Raw genomic sequence first — 16,408 nt, 5'->3', positions numbered from 1 at the left:
TTTTTTATATATTTCCTTACAATTTATCAGAGTTCTAATTTCAAAATAATCTTTTTTCATTTATTTCAATATACTTTTGTTTTTTTTTATTTTAACACAATTTTTTTTTATATATTTCTTTACAATTTACCAGAGTTCTAATTTCAAAATAATCTTTTTTCATTTATTTCAATATACTTGTTTTTTTTTTATTTTAACACAATTTTTTCTATATATTTCCTTACAATTTACCAGAGTTCTAATTTCAAAATAATCTTTTTTTCATTTATTTCAATATACATATGTTTATTTTTTTTAACACAATTTTTTTTTAATTTATTTCCTTACAATTTATCAGAGTTCTAATTTCAAATGAATCTTTTTTCATTTATTACAATATACATTTTTTTTTCAATTTAATTTATTTTTTTTATATATTTCATTACAATTTATCAGATTTCTAATTTCAAAATAATCTTTTTTCATTTATTTCAATATACTTGTTTTTTTTTTTATTTTAACACAATTTTTTTTTATATATTTCTTTACAATTTACCAGAGTTCTAATTTCAAAATAATCTTTTTTTCATTTATTTCAATATACATATGTTTATTTTTATTTTAACACAATTTTTTTTATATATTTCTTTACAATTTATCAGAGTTCTAATTTCAAAATAATCTTTTTTCATTTATTTCAATATACTTGTTTTTTTTTTATTTTAACACAATTTATATATATATATATATATATATATATATATATATTTCCTTACAATTTATCAGAGTTCTAATTTCAAATGAATCTTTTTTCATTTATTACAATATACATATTTTTTTCAATTTAATTTTTTTTTTATATATTTCATTACAATTTATCAGATTTCTAATTTCAAAATAATCTTTTTTCATTTATTTCAATATACATATGTTTATTTTTTATTTTAACACAATTTATATATATATATATATATTTCATTACAATTTATCAGAGTTCATATTTCAATATACATATATTTTTTTTCATTTATTTCAATATAATTTAAAATGTAATGATTATAATAAAATCGTCATTGAAGTTATCGATATTTTTTTAGAATCCAAAGATTGATGCATATTAATTGTGTCCGATTAACCTATCTCTTAATGCGGGCAAAACGGACAGATAGCGTGTATCCAGGTTAAGTAGATTCAAGTTCAGCGAATAACAACCCAAATCGCAGGACAGCTGGTAATTATCCGTCATCCTGTCGATAGCGCTATCTCTGTTCTGATATTCGTTTTCTGTACCAGCTAACTGACTCTGCAATAAATTCAATTTGCTCACAGTCATTTTAACGAGGTGTCTCTCAATTGCATTTCGCAATTGCCTTCTAATAGAGAGAGGTCTCGGATTGAGATTGAAAAAAACATCACACCAAAAGAGGTGCGTTATATCCAAGTCGTAATGTTGCGGCGGAAAACGCAGCACAGGGTGATCTCTCCCCGTACGGCTCTTGAACAGATCGTCGATAGCATATATCGAGGACACCCTGATTATCTCGGGCAGTTGGGATTTGTACCAATACAATTTTATCGGTTTTCTATTCAATAGAAGCCAGGATTGCATTTGCAGTTTAGATGCACTGTCCTTTAGGTCAGGATATAACGGTCTATTCTGGGATGGTAAGTTTACCAATACGATCACTGCATTCGGCGGAATGTTCGGAATTACCTTCTGGCGAATCCATTTTTTACATATCATAAATTTTTCTTCTTCCGCGTTTTCATTGTTTTCAATTTCGTACATATCAATAGAATGCGGTGCAGGCCCAGTAGCAGAGTGGGCGGTCAGAGTAAACGTGTTACAACGAACACGGCCTCGTTGTGACTTATAGTCAAAATATTTGCTCAAATAAATAATGGGCCGACCTTTTGCGCGGTATTTTTTTATTGCTTGAATATATGTCTGGCGGCAACGTCTCAACCCTGTGCACTCCAAAAGAATGGTTGTCGCTGGTGTTCTATTTGTCATATACCAAAAGTAACCCATATCGTTAAGTCGTTTTTGAAATAGTTTAGCAGAACCTCTAATTTTCAATTTTCGTTTCATGATAGACATAATATCGGTGTATGGAGACAGTACCTGTTCACGAACTGTGTACTCGTTAATTATCCTGCGTATGTGTATTTTACTTCCTCCGCGCGCGTTGTATGAAAATGTGAATCGAAGGTGCCTTGTCTCTACAATAGACACTACGCCTCCTTCGGTTCTCGAGACTTTAAAGGTCCTAGGGCCTGTAAAGGTGGCCGGGACCATACAAGACACAGGTGCCGGATCTTCCACCTCATTAAACCACGAGCCTTGGGGTATATTAAAGCAGCTCGGCCTCACCACTGCGCAAGGCTTCGCGCTGCGGGGCTCCATCGTCGTGTCTTCCGGGCCCAACTCCCAGTACACATTCCACAACATTTTTTCGATTTATTTACTTAACTATAAACAATAACTTTATACGCACTTGTTGCAAGTTTAAATCGTCGCTTACGAGTGATGATAATGGGCCGCTTCGTAAATAGCCTGCGAGTTGATTACATAACTCTCGCGTCGTCAAACATCTGAATCAGCTTGGGCGATGGCGCGACTTATGTTCGCAACGCGATCCCTCTCCTTCCAGGAAGTGATCCTTTAAAGCATCTATTTCATATTAATATGTCTACGACTAACATACAACTAATATATTAAATATACTTATAATCCGAATTTTATAAGAGTTCAAAAGTACTAATAATAATTACTATTACACTACTACTAAAAATTCTTCTCAAATACAAAGTACAACTATTTTCGTATACTCAATACATATTGTCATCCCTATCAATCTCTTTGACAAAACAGAAACAACAATATATATTAAAAGAAGTGGCACAGTAATCCAATTCTGCAGTTAGAGAAGACGGTAAATAATAAAGAGCAGGAGTTAAATAAAAATGACTTTTTAGTGTCTTTTGTACAATATTGTGTTAGATTATTGTATGAAATAGCACACAAGTCACTCACAAGTTTTATTTTTTAAGTCCACGCGGACAAAGTCACAAAATGATTTTTTTTTTAATAACTTATAAAATATTGTTTCACGCACAATTACTTTATAGTCTCTGTATTTATTTATTATATGCCCACATTATCGCTGCATGAAAAAGGAAATTTTATTATAAAAACTATCATTTAAAGGGTGAGGAAATTTTACGTTTGGAAGTAAATTGGCTTAAAAACAAACTTTTTTGACTAATTCAGTTTTATAGATAACAATGTAAAGTAGAAATATGGGAATTTATGAAAGAATAAAATATCGGACAAATATCCAGATGTAGCATATCAGCAGATGTCCGCTCCTTCAACAAAGTGTTAAACCATATTTTGCAGAATAGCTTCTTCATTTTTGAAAATGCCTGTAATGCCACCTGACCACAAACCGCACCATATGGTCACTCTCTTCGGATGTAATAGTTTTCCGAGGACTGTTAGTTGATTTTGAGAGCCTCAAATGCAACAATTTTGTTTGTGTACATAACCGCTCGATTGAAAATGGGCATCAACACTTAAGATGATTTTGTTGATAATTTAGTCAAGTGGTTTTCATTTAGTGTTTCAAAGGGCCAATTTACTTTAATTAGTTATTTTCCGAGCAAATAATGGTCGGTCAGCTTTAATTCTTGAACCAGTTGAACTTTATATGTGCGAAGATGCAGTTCTTTATGCAAAATGTTGTGCAAAGAGCCTTCAGTTATGCCCAATTGTTGATGAATTAATGTTGCAGATTGATTCTCAACATGTCGCTGTACAACAGCTATTTGCCATTACTATGGCCCCTATGAGTTATTTTTTGGTCTATTGTAAGCTGCTCGAATTTTACGTAGCGATGGAGTAAAATTTTGACCTTTTTGATACTACATTTTCACAATTAAAATTATTTATTCAAGCATGAAGCATCATATGTTTTAAATTTCCCAAATTTGTTACTAAATAAATATCAAAAGATAACAGCTCAATCCTAAGTATTTTATCGATTTACAGCCAATCTACTTCCTAACTTGAAATTTGCCCACCCTTTACATTGCCTACTTTAAATGCACATGCAAACTCTTTATAGAAGAGCTTATTCTACCTTCATCTGCCAAGTCCATTTTCCCTTTTCACACTTCCTAAGGGAAGTGGACAAAAAATTGGTCTCCACACCCACACACACAAATCAGATGAATTATCGATTTATTTCAACTTTATGGGTGTGGTCGCGGTATTATCGATCGAAAGGACTTTTTGTGCAGCAGTAATAGCAACTGCGGATTATACTTTGGCACAGTGTAATAGATAAAAGTTCTACATACCAGTTAATATGGGGTGGAGGATAAGACGCAAAACTGCAGTCTATTTTACACTACTTCCAAGCAAGTTAGGCAGGCACCCTTGATGATATCTTTTACTAATGGCCGAAGGAGATTTTTGGACCATATTATGATTAGAACTGTTATTTGCGTTAAATATTGGAAGATAATCAATATAAAACTGTATTAATACACAAAAATAAACATTAGACATCATTGACAGTACGACAAATAAAGCACATAGCAGCACACACTTGCATTTGCGATGAATCATCAATTTCTTATATAAGTTTCATAGAGTAGACATACATAGACAAGCTTTTTGTTTTTCTAAGAAGATTCCAAAAAAACTATTTGATAACTAAATAAATGTTCATTTTATTTTTTACTTTTTAGCCCTTCATTATCTTATTACTTAAAAAAACTAAATCGTATTGTAAAACGTAAAATCTATACCAAAGTAGAAACATTTACATGTAAATGATTTGATAGTCTGTCTGCCACTCAGAATTTTTTTTTAATCTGTGCTATTAGTCAATACAAAAGTGGGAGAGTGGGGTTAAAATTTAAAAAAGTAATACCGGCGGTATCTTTTTAATAAACTAATTAATCTTTTTATTATCATTGGGAGTTTAAAATAAAAATAGAAATTATGGCGTCAACATTGTCACGTAATTCAAGACTTAAGATTTACATAATATAAGAAAAATATTAAAAGAAAAATCTGAGGAAAGGTCACGATGCGCTTCCACAGGAGATGTGGAGACAGGGTCACCCTTCTTCACAATAATTATACGGCAGTAAGGAACTTTGTCGAGTTCAATCACGGCCTGGTTCTAAGCGACCAGCCCCTAAAAGACGATGCCATGTTCGAGGTTTGCATCGATCGCAAGGTTGGTATCCTAGCCCTCAAAGTAGTCAAGTACCACTTTGCATTAATTTTATTAAATGCAGTATTATGTAACTAGAATAGCAATAATTCTCCTCATCTTCAATATAATATGAATTTTTATTGTTTACTTTTAATGTTGTTAAAAATTGCTTGTCAGAAGCTGATAATCAGGTTTTTTACATTTTAACTCTGTAGTTTTTAAAGCCTGAATGGTTTCTTTGTATTGTCTACATATAATGTAGGTACTTAATACTTAAGTTTTTATCTGTATGTATGCTATATTATAATTGGATATTGATAGATATTGGGTTAACTGTTCCTATATTTTTGTATTGCTACATATTATGCCTAGATACATAATTGAAAATTTGTAGTCTTTGCAAATATTTATTACTAAAAAAAGTGTATTAATTTATTTATTTCTATGATTATTAAAGCCATTTTTTAGATTATTCAAACTTTCGTGAGACATACTAAACTGATATATAAACACGGCTAAACACTCACGTAAATTCGTCCGGTGGCGGCACCGACTAGTTTCGAGCCCATCGGGGGCCCTTCATCAGGATGAATGGTACTGGTATTATCTCGCGGATGTGACCCGTTGCTCACTGATTTTTCGATTATTAAATCTATGTTAACAAAAAATCAAACATGAAACTTTAATTATGTAAATAATCTGCTTAGGTTAATGTTTGGAATGGAAGCCTCGAAATTGGTGTTACAACCCAAAATCCAGAGTATATGGACTTACCTGCAACAGCAACCAAATTGAGAAATACTGCATGGGTGAGTTATAAACAAGTATTGTTTAGTTCAAACATATCCATATATGAAAGTATTATTAAAAAAAATATTAGTCAATTCATTATTTTACCATTTTTAATAACATCAACATAGTCTGCGCCACAGCAAGTTTTATGCATGAAAGTGAACTCACAAAGAAACTATGTTAAAACACTGGTTTGTAAAAGAATTACGTATACAATAAACATTCTATATTTTCTTTCATGGTTATATATGGCTGTATATAGCAGCTATCTATATTATACAATTTGGATTGGCAACATTGTATTATTTGTAAATTTTTTTTTTCTAGATTCTATCAGGCAGTTCAGTTGTGAGAGATGGTGTAACACATTTACCATCATATGGTCCAGAGCTTGACACACTGCAGGAAGGGGACTGTGTGGGTGTCATGAGAACTAGTCGAGTAAGTCTTTTTTAATAAGTTTATGTTGTCAAATATGTCCTTACTGAGGGCCTTCAGCCAACCCTTAGTGAATATGGTGAATATGGTCAAGGATTTCAATTTGCTTCTCATTAAACAGTCAAAATAATATCTGATATATAACAGTTATATCTTTTTCTACATGTCTTTAATCTCATTGTATTGTGTGTGTCAAATGACATTTCAATGATATGCATCTTACTAAGTAATGTTATAAATGCGAATGTTTAGATGGATGGATGGATGGATGTTTGCTTGAAAGTATCTCCGGAACAGCTCAAAGGATCTTGATGAAAATTGGCAAAAATGTAGAACATAGTCTTGAAGAACACATAGGTTACTCATTAAGTTGTTTTTTTATTCCGTGCGGACGGAGTCGTGGGTAGTAAGAAATAAACATAGTAGAGTATAAGTAATAAAACGATATGTATTACACTTTTGTAGGCTGAGTTACTATTTTTCATCAATGGAAGATGTCTTGGTGTAGCTGCGATGGATATGCCCCCACTTTTATACGCGGTGATTGATTTATATGGACAATGCGTTCAAATCACTCTGGTTCCGCAATCACCCACTACACCTAGACCTGCGATAGCAAATGCAGAATCTGTAAGTATAATATTTAACAAATCATATTGTAAAATTTAGGAGATGAATTGTGTATAATCATGTCTTTTATTGATTGTCAAATAATGTTATTAGTGTAGTATATGAAACAGATTAATAGCATACTCAATTGTAGAAAAACTTTATTATATGTTATTTTTGTATGTTTTAGCCAAATGAAGCAGTGCGTCATGACGGGCCAGTGTCACTCATGGAGGTTGTTAGCTATGAACCAACTGTTAACACATTCCCGAAGAGTAGTCGCGATGAATATGTTTACAATTGTGTGGAATCCCCTTGTGCCTACTGTAAGTCATAGTCCTTACACAATGCTTTATATGTTAGTTTAATATTAGGAGAGTTAGGAACGCGCTAAATGCAAATTCGTTATCTCTGCCTTCACCTTTGGGTTACCATGGGTACATGAGTTGTGTTGTTAATATAATTTAGATTTTTTGTTTATAAATAAGTTCCATTGTGTTCATAAGCCTACAGGAATGAACTGATTTCAAAATCAGTTCATTCCTTGTTTCAGTTTCAGTATGAAATGTTCTGGATCTTATTATTCTGCAAAATGTCATAATAAAGGCAGGTTCAGTTGATGTATTTCTAATTTCAGATAATCAAGACTGTCTGAGATTTCATCCTAGATGCGGGGTACTGGTTCGTCTCTCACATTACAATAGGTGATTTGTTTATAATGTTATGTTAATAAATTCTATTGTATTACTTGTATAAATTTTATGAGAGTAAATTGATGGAGGAGGGAAGTTGAGTGAGACGATGTGATGACCCAACAGCACAGTTAGATATGCCATGCCATTGGAGGCTTGACACGGAGATTGTGGGGACTCCCAAACCCCCGCAGAGAATATATTGTTGTCTATGACAATATGTATTTAAAATTCTCTATGTGATTCAAATTTTTATATGTACCCATATGTACATGATACTGTATATAGGACGGCGGAGCGCGCTCGGCCGATGGACGATTATAATGATGCGGTGGTAATGACATCACGACCGTTGCGCGATGATGAACTTTTTGAGATACGAATCGAGCGCATTGTGCACAAGTGGAGCGGCAGCATTGAGGTAATCCACCCCAACACCCTTATACACACACACCACACAAATGTAGTACATACTACCTAATACATAGCCCTCGTAGTACCTGATTTTAATGTTTTAAATAGAAAATTATAATGCAAGCAATATTAGTTTAGGTATCCGTAATAAACATACAAGCATTCATTTTATTTTATAAGAAACTAGCTGTCGCCCGACACCGTCTTCAACTCCGTTTACGCTAAATTATAGGTTGGCGTTACGAATCACAATCCAGCTACGATCCAGTTCCCGTCAACTATGACTAATATGGAATCCGGCACAGTTATGCTCTCTGGCTCCAAAGTGCTCATCAATGGTCAGGGCACATGCACCGAGTATGGGTCTATGAATCTTGATGAATTAAAGGTATGTATCCAGGTCATTATAGTATTATATATAAGGTATTTAAAACTTAAAACATACTGAATAATATTTTATTAAAGCAAGTGGGTGCTAATAGACAAATGCATCCAATAAATTTATTATGAAATCCTTTATAAAGAGACAAAAGGTATGGATGTAAATGGCTAATACATATGGCACTTAACTCAAACAAATTGCAAAAGTAAACAAATTTCTGTGTCAACAATTTTTGTATGTTTTTATTGAAAATTGTAACATATGATAAAAATAGAGGAACTTTAATGTATGATGATTGTGATAACTTTGTTACTAGGAGGGAGATATGGTGGGCATGATGAGGAAGTCGTGCGGTAGCCTCCACTACTTCATCAACGGCGTGGACCAGGGCGTGGCAGCAAGAGACGTGGCCGCGCCCGTCTGGGGTGTTGTTGATCTCTACGGCATGACTTCCAAGGTACTTTTAGCTCATCTATCATCATCATCAGCTCAATACACAATTATTGTACTAGATGACAGCCATCAAGTGGGTTTTGGTGGGTAAAACCCCACATAACCGTGTTCCACCACACGATATTTTTGTTTGCCCCTGATGTCAAGAAAAACGTATTTTATTTATTAGTTTATTATTTGTTATATGTTTTTTGTTTATGCAGGTCTCTATAGTGGATGCATACGATGATAGTAACCTCCATGAAATATCGCCGCTGCCCAGCGTATCGGTGTTAGCCGGCCTAAGTATGTATAACTATATATATTACTAGTGGACCCGACAGACGTTGTCCTGTCTACACGTCTTTAATTTGAATAAATTAATATGAAGTTAATATTTGATGAAAATTGTGAATCTAAACCATTTCCAGATCCCCTTGAACACACACAAAAATTTTCATCAAAATCGGTCCAGTCGTTTGAGAGAAGTTCAGTGACATACACACTCACAGAAGAATTATATATATAAAGATATAAGATTTGTTTACTTGTAAATTTTATTTTAAAAATATAGCCTATGTAAGTGAGTGGACAATATAACTTTCTAAAATCAAAAGAATTTTTGACATGGTTCATGTTTGTTTGACTTTATTTGTTATATACAAAAATAAAAATCTCTCTTCTTTATATTCTTACCTATAAAATTCAATTCACAATGTTAGTTACCATACTCCTCCAAACCGACTTGACCGATTTTTATGAAGTTTTATATACATATTCAGTACCTCTGAAAATCGGCTACTATCTATCTTTCAATTCGGACGGAGTCGAGGACTGCAGCTAGTATATGCACCTGTATATGTTATAGTACTAGCTGTAGCCTGCGACTTCATCCGCGTGGAATTAAAAAAAATAGCCTATTTATTCTTCCACACTATGTTCTACATCTAATTCAGTGAGGTCTAGTAGTTGTTTTGGAGATATCTTCTAAGAAACATACATTCAAACATTTCCATTTATTATCATCACCAACGTGCCTTTATCCCTATTGAGGGTCAGCACAATATGTACTACTCCATACATCTCTATCAGCCGTGATATCTACCCCCCTTCTTACGCATATCCTCTTTCACACAGTCATTCCATACTTTTTAATATAATTAATATTTATATTATTGTACAGACGAGCTGGCACCTGAGATGGACATGGATGCAGATATAGATGCAGATATGAATGAAATAGAAGATGACAGTCATTTATTTCATACGATGCGTGCTTCGAATGTTGTTATTATTAACAATGGTAAGACTGCTTATAGGCCTAAGTGAGTATCCATTTTTATATACTTATATGTATTTGTATATACTATGCATGGCAGCTGTTGTAAATAAATATTAAAAAAAAATCAACCAATTTAGTTAAAATCTAAGTACCTTATATACAAAAATAAAAAAATATATTTAGTTTTCATCAACAACAGCCCTGTATATGTAATGCAATTTAAAATATATAAGAATTATATCGTATTATTGCAGAATTTTTTTATTATATAATGTAATGTTTATGTACAGCGCTATGGAATTCTTCAATGAAGGGCTCGTAATGACAAACCGACCCCTGAGGAGTGATGAGTTGTTCCAAGTTAGAGTCGATGTGATCGTACCAAAGTGGGCTGGGAGCATTGAGATCGGAGTCACGCAGCATACAGCAAATGAAATACAGTTCCCATACAAATTGAGCAACGCCAAGTGAGTCATACATATCCTCATCTCTTTCATTCTCTTTGAAAAAATCTCTGTATATTAAACCATTTTGTGTTTTACTGTTGGGTTCGACTGACGATACACTTTTATGAACCAGAGAGAGAAAAAGACAAAGACACTCTCTTTCATATAAAGATCACGATAGTGGAATAACAAAGATATTGTTAAGACTTTAACTGCCCCACTTAGTTAACTCTTACTGACCAATTAAAAACGTACTGTGAGTGATCTAGACAGACTTATTTATTATAGTGATGCATTTTAATAGCAACTATAATAGTTTCATTCTCCGATTTGTAAGTGGAGCTATGTTGACAGAAGTGGCACGTGGGCCTTGGTTGGCGAGGACGTGATCCGCGACGGCGTCATCATCAGCTCGCAGTACACCAGGAATCTCAACAGGCTGGTGGTAAAACTTTACCAATGTTATATTGATAGTTTCATAGACTAGACTTCAAACTAGCAAATCATCAGCTCTTATGTGACCATATATTCTATATACTGTTTATTTTTAGATTTTTACTGTAGTAATTTGTAAAAAGGGAAGCTGTTGGCTCTACCGTTGGTAAAATTGCAGGAAGGAGATACAATCGGCCTGATGCGGACCAGCCTGGGCGTGCTGCACTTTTACATCAATGGTGAAGACCAGGGCCCCGCTGCCTACAATGTACCTGATCCAATCTACGGTATTATCGGTGAGTAAAAATCCAAATAAGCTGTAAAAGTTATTCTTTGTTTTATAAGATGTCAATTTAATTTGGTTTATTCCGCAGATCTGTACGGACGCGCGGGTCAAGTAAGCATTGTGGAGGGCCGAGTTGACCCGCCTTTATACTCGCCTGAATCACCGCTCTCCACTGAATCTATTATCACCTCTTTTCCGTAAGTTACTTAAGTAAATTAATAACATAAATAAATGTGCTGTCTAACAAATTTTACCAACTTAAAAATGGTTTCCGAAACCAAAAGCTTTGTATAAACATATTATATCATCATCAAAATAGAGACAACAGTATGTTTTAAACAACGATTCTGCTCGGCTCAGAAACCCACGATTAGTCTGAAATACACTATGCAGTACCAAAATTCAAATGAAATTTGTATGAATTACTTGAGTTTTATATTTTGTAGATTTTTATTAATGTATTTGTGTGTATGTCTTTGTTAGGGAGATGTGTTTCCATCTGGTGCATGGTCGCAATGCGGTGTTGTCACGGTCCCGGCTGACAGCATCACGCGCTGCTGTCTACTCGGAGTTCAACGACGCGGTGCTGTTCAGTTCGCGACCGCTGCGTGAATGTGATATGTTTGAGCTACGTATCGACGCTATGGTCGATTGCTGGATAGGCAGCATAGAAATGGGTAACTATTATACATAATTAATCATATTTTTCCCATATTTGATACAGCGCCCTCTAGTTTTGAATTAATTTTGAATAGGGTACTAGATAGCTAGATCGAATTAGGAATATCTTCAAACTAATGTAAAAGTTAGTAGGTTTCTGAGACACAAATCTCTGTATAAAAACATATCGTCATCCCTCTCATTACATTTGACAAAAGAGAGATATCAATATGTTTTATATAGGATATTTTGTCTCAGAAACCTACGATAGTTAAGCTTAAATGATGAGATGATGTATAGATATGTTGTTGATGTTTTATTTCATCTTCTGCCTTTGTTTAGGTGTGACTGGAATTCGGCCCGAGGACCTGGAGAGTGGTGCTGGAGGTGCGCTGGCGGGCACTGCAACTGACCTGACGGGGGATACGTACGTACTGAGCGGTGCTGCGGTCATGAAAGATGGTGAATGCGTGCGCAGCGGATACAGACTGGATCTAGACACGTTGTCTGTTGGTAGTAGAGTCGGTGAGTGTTCATGACATTTAAATTAAATTGCATACATTAAACTATTTAAATTAACATGGAGAAGATGTCCATGAAGCTATTTTTAAAACAGAAATAAAAAATATCCTGGATTCGAATTTCGACCAATGGGTTATAACTGGGATACCATAATACGACCCATTCTATCATCTCTTGACATATTTGTCTCTTTATCCATTTCTTTACTTTGCCAATGGATTATCTTCCACTTAGGATCATTTTAGTGTCAATGTTTGAATAATAAATTTGTATATTTGTCAGGTATGATGTGGCATGCGGACCGCAGTTTGCACTACTACTTGGACGGCATGGATATGGGCCAGGCGTGGCATGTGCCTCATCTCAATATCTACGCAGTCGTCGATCTCTACGGCCAGTGCACGCAGGTCAGTCTGTCTGTCTTTAAATCATTTTCATATAATGAGTTTTCACTATTAATACTTAACGAAAATATTTTTTAACCATCTTATTCTGATAAAAATATAGCCATTACAGCATTGAAAACTTAGGATTGTTATTAGGAAGGAATAAAAAACATTTTATCCTTCAAGTTTCCATAAGTTTATTTAATTTTTGCAAAGACGAATAGCTAATTTAACATATATAAATTGCTAATGAAAAGTAAACAGCTAATTCGTATCACTTATCGTAATAATATTGTTTTTTATTGCATTTTGACGTTAATAAAATTAATGTTATCCAGGTGACGATATTGCAGAATGAAGCGCGTACGTTTAACTACAACCCCGGTACTGCATCTGACAACTCACTGTTGGACATGACTCAACAACCTGCCGCACCCCCACAGCCTTACTGGTATCTAAAATAATTTTATACAGGGTGTTACTTAAGTGATATTCAAATGTCAACAATTATTGGTAACTTTGACACCTCAGATGCGTTGAAAATCTAATTATATATTTTTTAGTAAAATTACAGAAGTTTTTGCACACATTTGTTTTTACCATTCCAAATAAGCTTGAAGTTTGGACTTTTTGTAGCCCGCAAACTTCAAATATATTTAATCCATCACTTTAGATACATCCTGTGTGTCTTGTAAATTATATTATTTACAATTTTTAAATCTTTAATCTTAATGTTCTAATTTTTAAAATGTTTTTGTATTAACAGCACATTTTCTGAATACTGTGGCGATAATGCGCGCGTGACCAAGGAATATTCGATAGCGACGAGGTTCCTGCCTGACCCTGCTGCTGCTATTGTCTTCAGCTCCTCACATCTGGCACTTGAAGAGATGTTTGAGGTAAAAATTCCCCCATATTGTTATGTAAAACTATGTACTTCTGAATTATCAGATCATGAAAGTACGTATATTTTATTATTTTTGATAACTAACACTTCAGTGCTGCCGACGCTTGAAGTGTTAACTTTCATATGAAAAAATAGTAATGGCATGCAAAGTGTTAAGATTCTGAATATCATCGGTGTTTCAAAATTATTAAACTAAACGCCCTTAACTCACGAAAGTTACCAAGAGTCTTACACTCATAGTGGTTAAATAAGCACTCACCCTTAGAGTTCCCTGTACTTAGCTGTGAATTTTGTGACAGGTGAAGATATTAAAGCAGCGCGCCGGGTTCGCGGGGGGCTTGCGTGTGGGCATCACAGATGTGAACATCCTGAACGCGCACGTCAACCGCAGCCTCCCGCCCGCCATCACATACCTGCCTCACTTCACTGCATACATCGACGGTCAGTTGCAACGCGACACTACAACATACTCAATGAATTTTAAAAACAATCTTACTAATATATAAATGCGCATGTTTAGATGTATGGACGTTTGTTCGAAGGTATCTGCAGAATGGCTGCACGGATCTCGCAAAAATTAGGCACAGATGTAGAACATAGTCTGGAAGAACTCATAGGCTACTAGTAAAGTTTTTTTCTTTTATATCCGCGAGGAAGGAGTCGCGGGCGATGGCTAGTCTTACATAATTGAATTGTAAAATAAATAAAACCTTTTAAGTCCTATTAATTCACTACTTTATTTTTTAGGGAAGCACATGTTTTATTCAAAACCGGGAAGCCGCGAACACGACGCGAGGCTCGTGGTGCCCTCCTTCGAGTGGCTGAGACCCGGAGACCGCATCGGGCTCAAACTGACCGACGACCACCGGGTCGTGGTCTACTACAACTACGAGCCCCTCGAGGTCGCCTTTGAAGGCGTGCCCGATGTAAGACGTCCTATATATTTCCTACCTTGCCATTCCTACCGTTATAGACAAAGCAGGTCTAATCTAATGAACGTGTTTTTATATTATCAGAAAGTGTATGCGGTCATCGAGTTACACGGCGAAGTCAGCAAGATTCAAGCTATGAACAAGATGGTCCCCAATGCATTGCCTGCGCACCGTGAGTCATAAAATTTCTAACTATTTTGTTTTAATTAAATTTTGTAACGGACATTTTAAAACCATTATAATGTTAAACGGTATATAAAATCGTATTTAATTTGTTTTTAAGTTTGTTACTTTGTTGCAGTAAACGAGTCGTTCATGAGACGCGAGGTGGAGACGTTCCAAGAGGTGACGTCGCTAAAGCCTTGCGAGGAAATGGACGGCAGCATGGAAGGCATAGAGGGCACGCCCGCGCTTTCCCCCGCGCCTCCCGCGCCCGCCGCGACCCCCTCGCTCGTCACCCACCGCACCCCCCGCCCCTACACCTTCCACAACGTGCACGGCAGCAATGTCAAGCTTTGCAGCTCCGGTGAGTGAAATGTTTACATTTCGTTTAATGTGAAACTTTTGTACTCTTAATAAATTTGTGTTATTATACAATGAAAACTCGGCAGACACGGTGGCGGTGCGCACGACCGGCTACAAGGGCGGCCTGGCGGTCGTCAGCCAGCCGATCAGGCGCGGCCAGAGCTTTATGGTACGTTTATACTGATCGCACGTCACGTAGTGTCTATGCTCGACTCCTACAAGTGTTGATTTGGTTGATATGAAGGCTATGTCGTGTAGTGAAGCACCTGTGGTTACAGTTCCGCGTGGACAAAGTGGACGCGAGCTGGTCGGGCGGCGTGGGCGTGGGTGCTCTCGGATATCTTCCCGACGAGCTGCCCGACCTGGCGGGTGCCGTCGACCCGCCCGCGTGGATCCTCGCGCCCGACCTCTGCGCGGACAACGGCACATACGTGAGTGAACCTACCTCCTACCTACCTAATATTTAATGGTGCAAGTTGTATTTGAATGTGATCGTGTGCGCGTATTAGTTCCGGCCGGAGGCGGCGCGCGCGCTGGAGGAGGTGAGCGAGCGCACCGTGGTCGGCGTGCAGTTCCTGTGCGACGGCCGGTTGGTGGCGGCGGCGAACGGCCGGCCCCTCTGCGCGCTCGGCCTCGTGCCCGACTCGCTCGACGCCCTCTACCCGCTCGTCGACGTCTACGGCAAAGTCTGCCAGGTAGTTTCTTCTTAAAAATATTACACGACCATAGAATTGATTACTTTTTTCAATTGAAGTGCGTGGGCACAAGCGTGGCGACGTAATCGACGAACGATCAATTTCCGCCTCCAGGTGTCGATATTGCTTCACCCGTACGCGCTCGGGAGCGGAGCCTCCCTGGACCTGCCGAGCGCGACGGTGACCCGCGAGGACCGCTCCGGCGCCTCGGAGCCCCCAACGGACGACGCGTCGCCGACGGACCTCGACGCCGGCGTCGACGCCCTCGAGCCAAAGCCGCGCGCGCACAGCCACGGCGGCCTCGCGGAGGAGCTCGCGGCGGCCCCGCGACCACCCCCCGCCCCCGCCATGCACCGCAGC

The 16,408-nt window shown here is 36.6% G+C and overlaps 2 protein-coding genes across 3 annotated transcripts in view; one reads left to right on the top strand and one right to left on the bottom strand.

Moving 5' to 3' along the window:
* Positions 1–1,024: 1,024 nt before the first annotated feature.
* Positions 1,025–4,600, bottom strand: LOC106126392 (uncharacterized). 2 transcript variants are annotated; one of them, XM_013324036.1, is made up of 2 exons: positions 4,345–4,600; positions 1,025–2,653 (listed from the first exon to the last, which is right to left on the bottom strand). In XM_013324036.1, the coding sequence occupies exon 2, from the start codon at positions 2,429–2,431 to the stop codon at positions 1,097–1,099; it is 1,335 nt and encodes a 444-aa protein (XP_013179490.1). In that variant the 5' UTR covers positions 2,432–2,653; positions 4,345–4,600; the 3' UTR covers positions 1,025–1,096. The 2 variants fall into 2 exon arrangements, with proteins under 2 accessions (XP_013179490.1, XP_013179489.1); XM_013324035.1 differs by having other exon boundaries at positions 1,025–2,642; positions 4,345–4,599.
* A 452-nt stretch (positions 4,601–5,052) lies between these two features.
* Neurl4 (neuralized E3 ubiquitin protein ligase 4) overlaps positions 5,053–16,408 on the top strand; it is a 13,123-nt gene continuing 1,767 nt past the window's right edge. The window contains exons 1-28 of the mRNA XM_013323556.1: positions 5,053–5,234; positions 5,921–6,022; positions 6,333–6,446; positions 6,909–7,073; positions 7,243–7,378; positions 7,690–7,756; positions 8,033–8,165; positions 8,391–8,546; positions 8,857–8,997; positions 9,197–9,278; positions 10,156–10,297; positions 10,545–10,721; positions 11,055–11,145; positions 11,314–11,431; positions 11,510–11,618; positions 11,905–12,098; positions 12,424–12,606; positions 12,886–13,010; positions 13,328–13,440; positions 13,756–13,888; positions 14,196–14,337; positions 14,644–14,822; positions 14,913–15,000; positions 15,130–15,354; positions 15,440–15,522; positions 15,632–15,784; positions 15,863–16,048; positions 16,163–16,406. Coding sequence (XP_013179010.1) covers positions 5,082–5,234; positions 5,921–6,022; positions 6,333–6,446; positions 6,909–7,073; positions 7,243–7,378; positions 7,690–7,756; positions 8,033–8,165; positions 8,391–8,546; positions 8,857–8,997; positions 9,197–9,278; positions 10,156–10,297; positions 10,545–10,721; positions 11,055–11,145; positions 11,314–11,431; positions 11,510–11,618; positions 11,905–12,098; positions 12,424–12,606; positions 12,886–13,010; positions 13,328–13,440; positions 13,756–13,888; positions 14,196–14,337; positions 14,644–14,822; positions 14,913–15,000; positions 15,130–15,354; positions 15,440–15,522; positions 15,632–15,784; positions 15,863–16,048; positions 16,163–16,406 — 3,934 coding nt within the window. The 5' untranslated portion in view covers positions 5,053–5,081. The remainder of the gene's footprint in view (positions 5,235–5,920; positions 6,023–6,332; positions 6,447–6,908; positions 7,074–7,242; positions 7,379–7,689; positions 7,757–8,032; positions 8,166–8,390; positions 8,547–8,856; positions 8,998–9,196; positions 9,279–10,155; positions 10,298–10,544; positions 10,722–11,054; positions 11,146–11,313; positions 11,432–11,509; positions 11,619–11,904; positions 12,099–12,423; positions 12,607–12,885; positions 13,011–13,327; positions 13,441–13,755; positions 13,889–14,195; positions 14,338–14,643; positions 14,823–14,912; positions 15,001–15,129; positions 15,355–15,439; positions 15,523–15,631; positions 15,785–15,862; positions 16,049–16,162; positions 16,407–16,408) is intronic.

The sequence above is a fragment of the Papilio xuthus genome, unplaced genomic scaffold, assembly GCF_000836235.2.
Source record: "Papilio xuthus unplaced genomic scaffold, Pxut_1.1 DF825017.1, whole genome shotgun sequence".
Lineage (NCBI taxonomy): Eukaryota > Metazoa > Arthropoda > Insecta > Lepidoptera > Papilionidae > Papilio > Papilio xuthus.
Note: the sequence above shows the minus strand (reverse complement) of the source record. Positions and strands in the feature narration are given on the sequence as shown.

Coding starts and splice junctions, on each gene's coding strand:
- LOC106126392 (XM_013324036.1), bottom strand. CDS start 2,431: ATGTTGTGGAATGTGTACTGGGAGTTGGGCCCGGAAGACACGACGATG.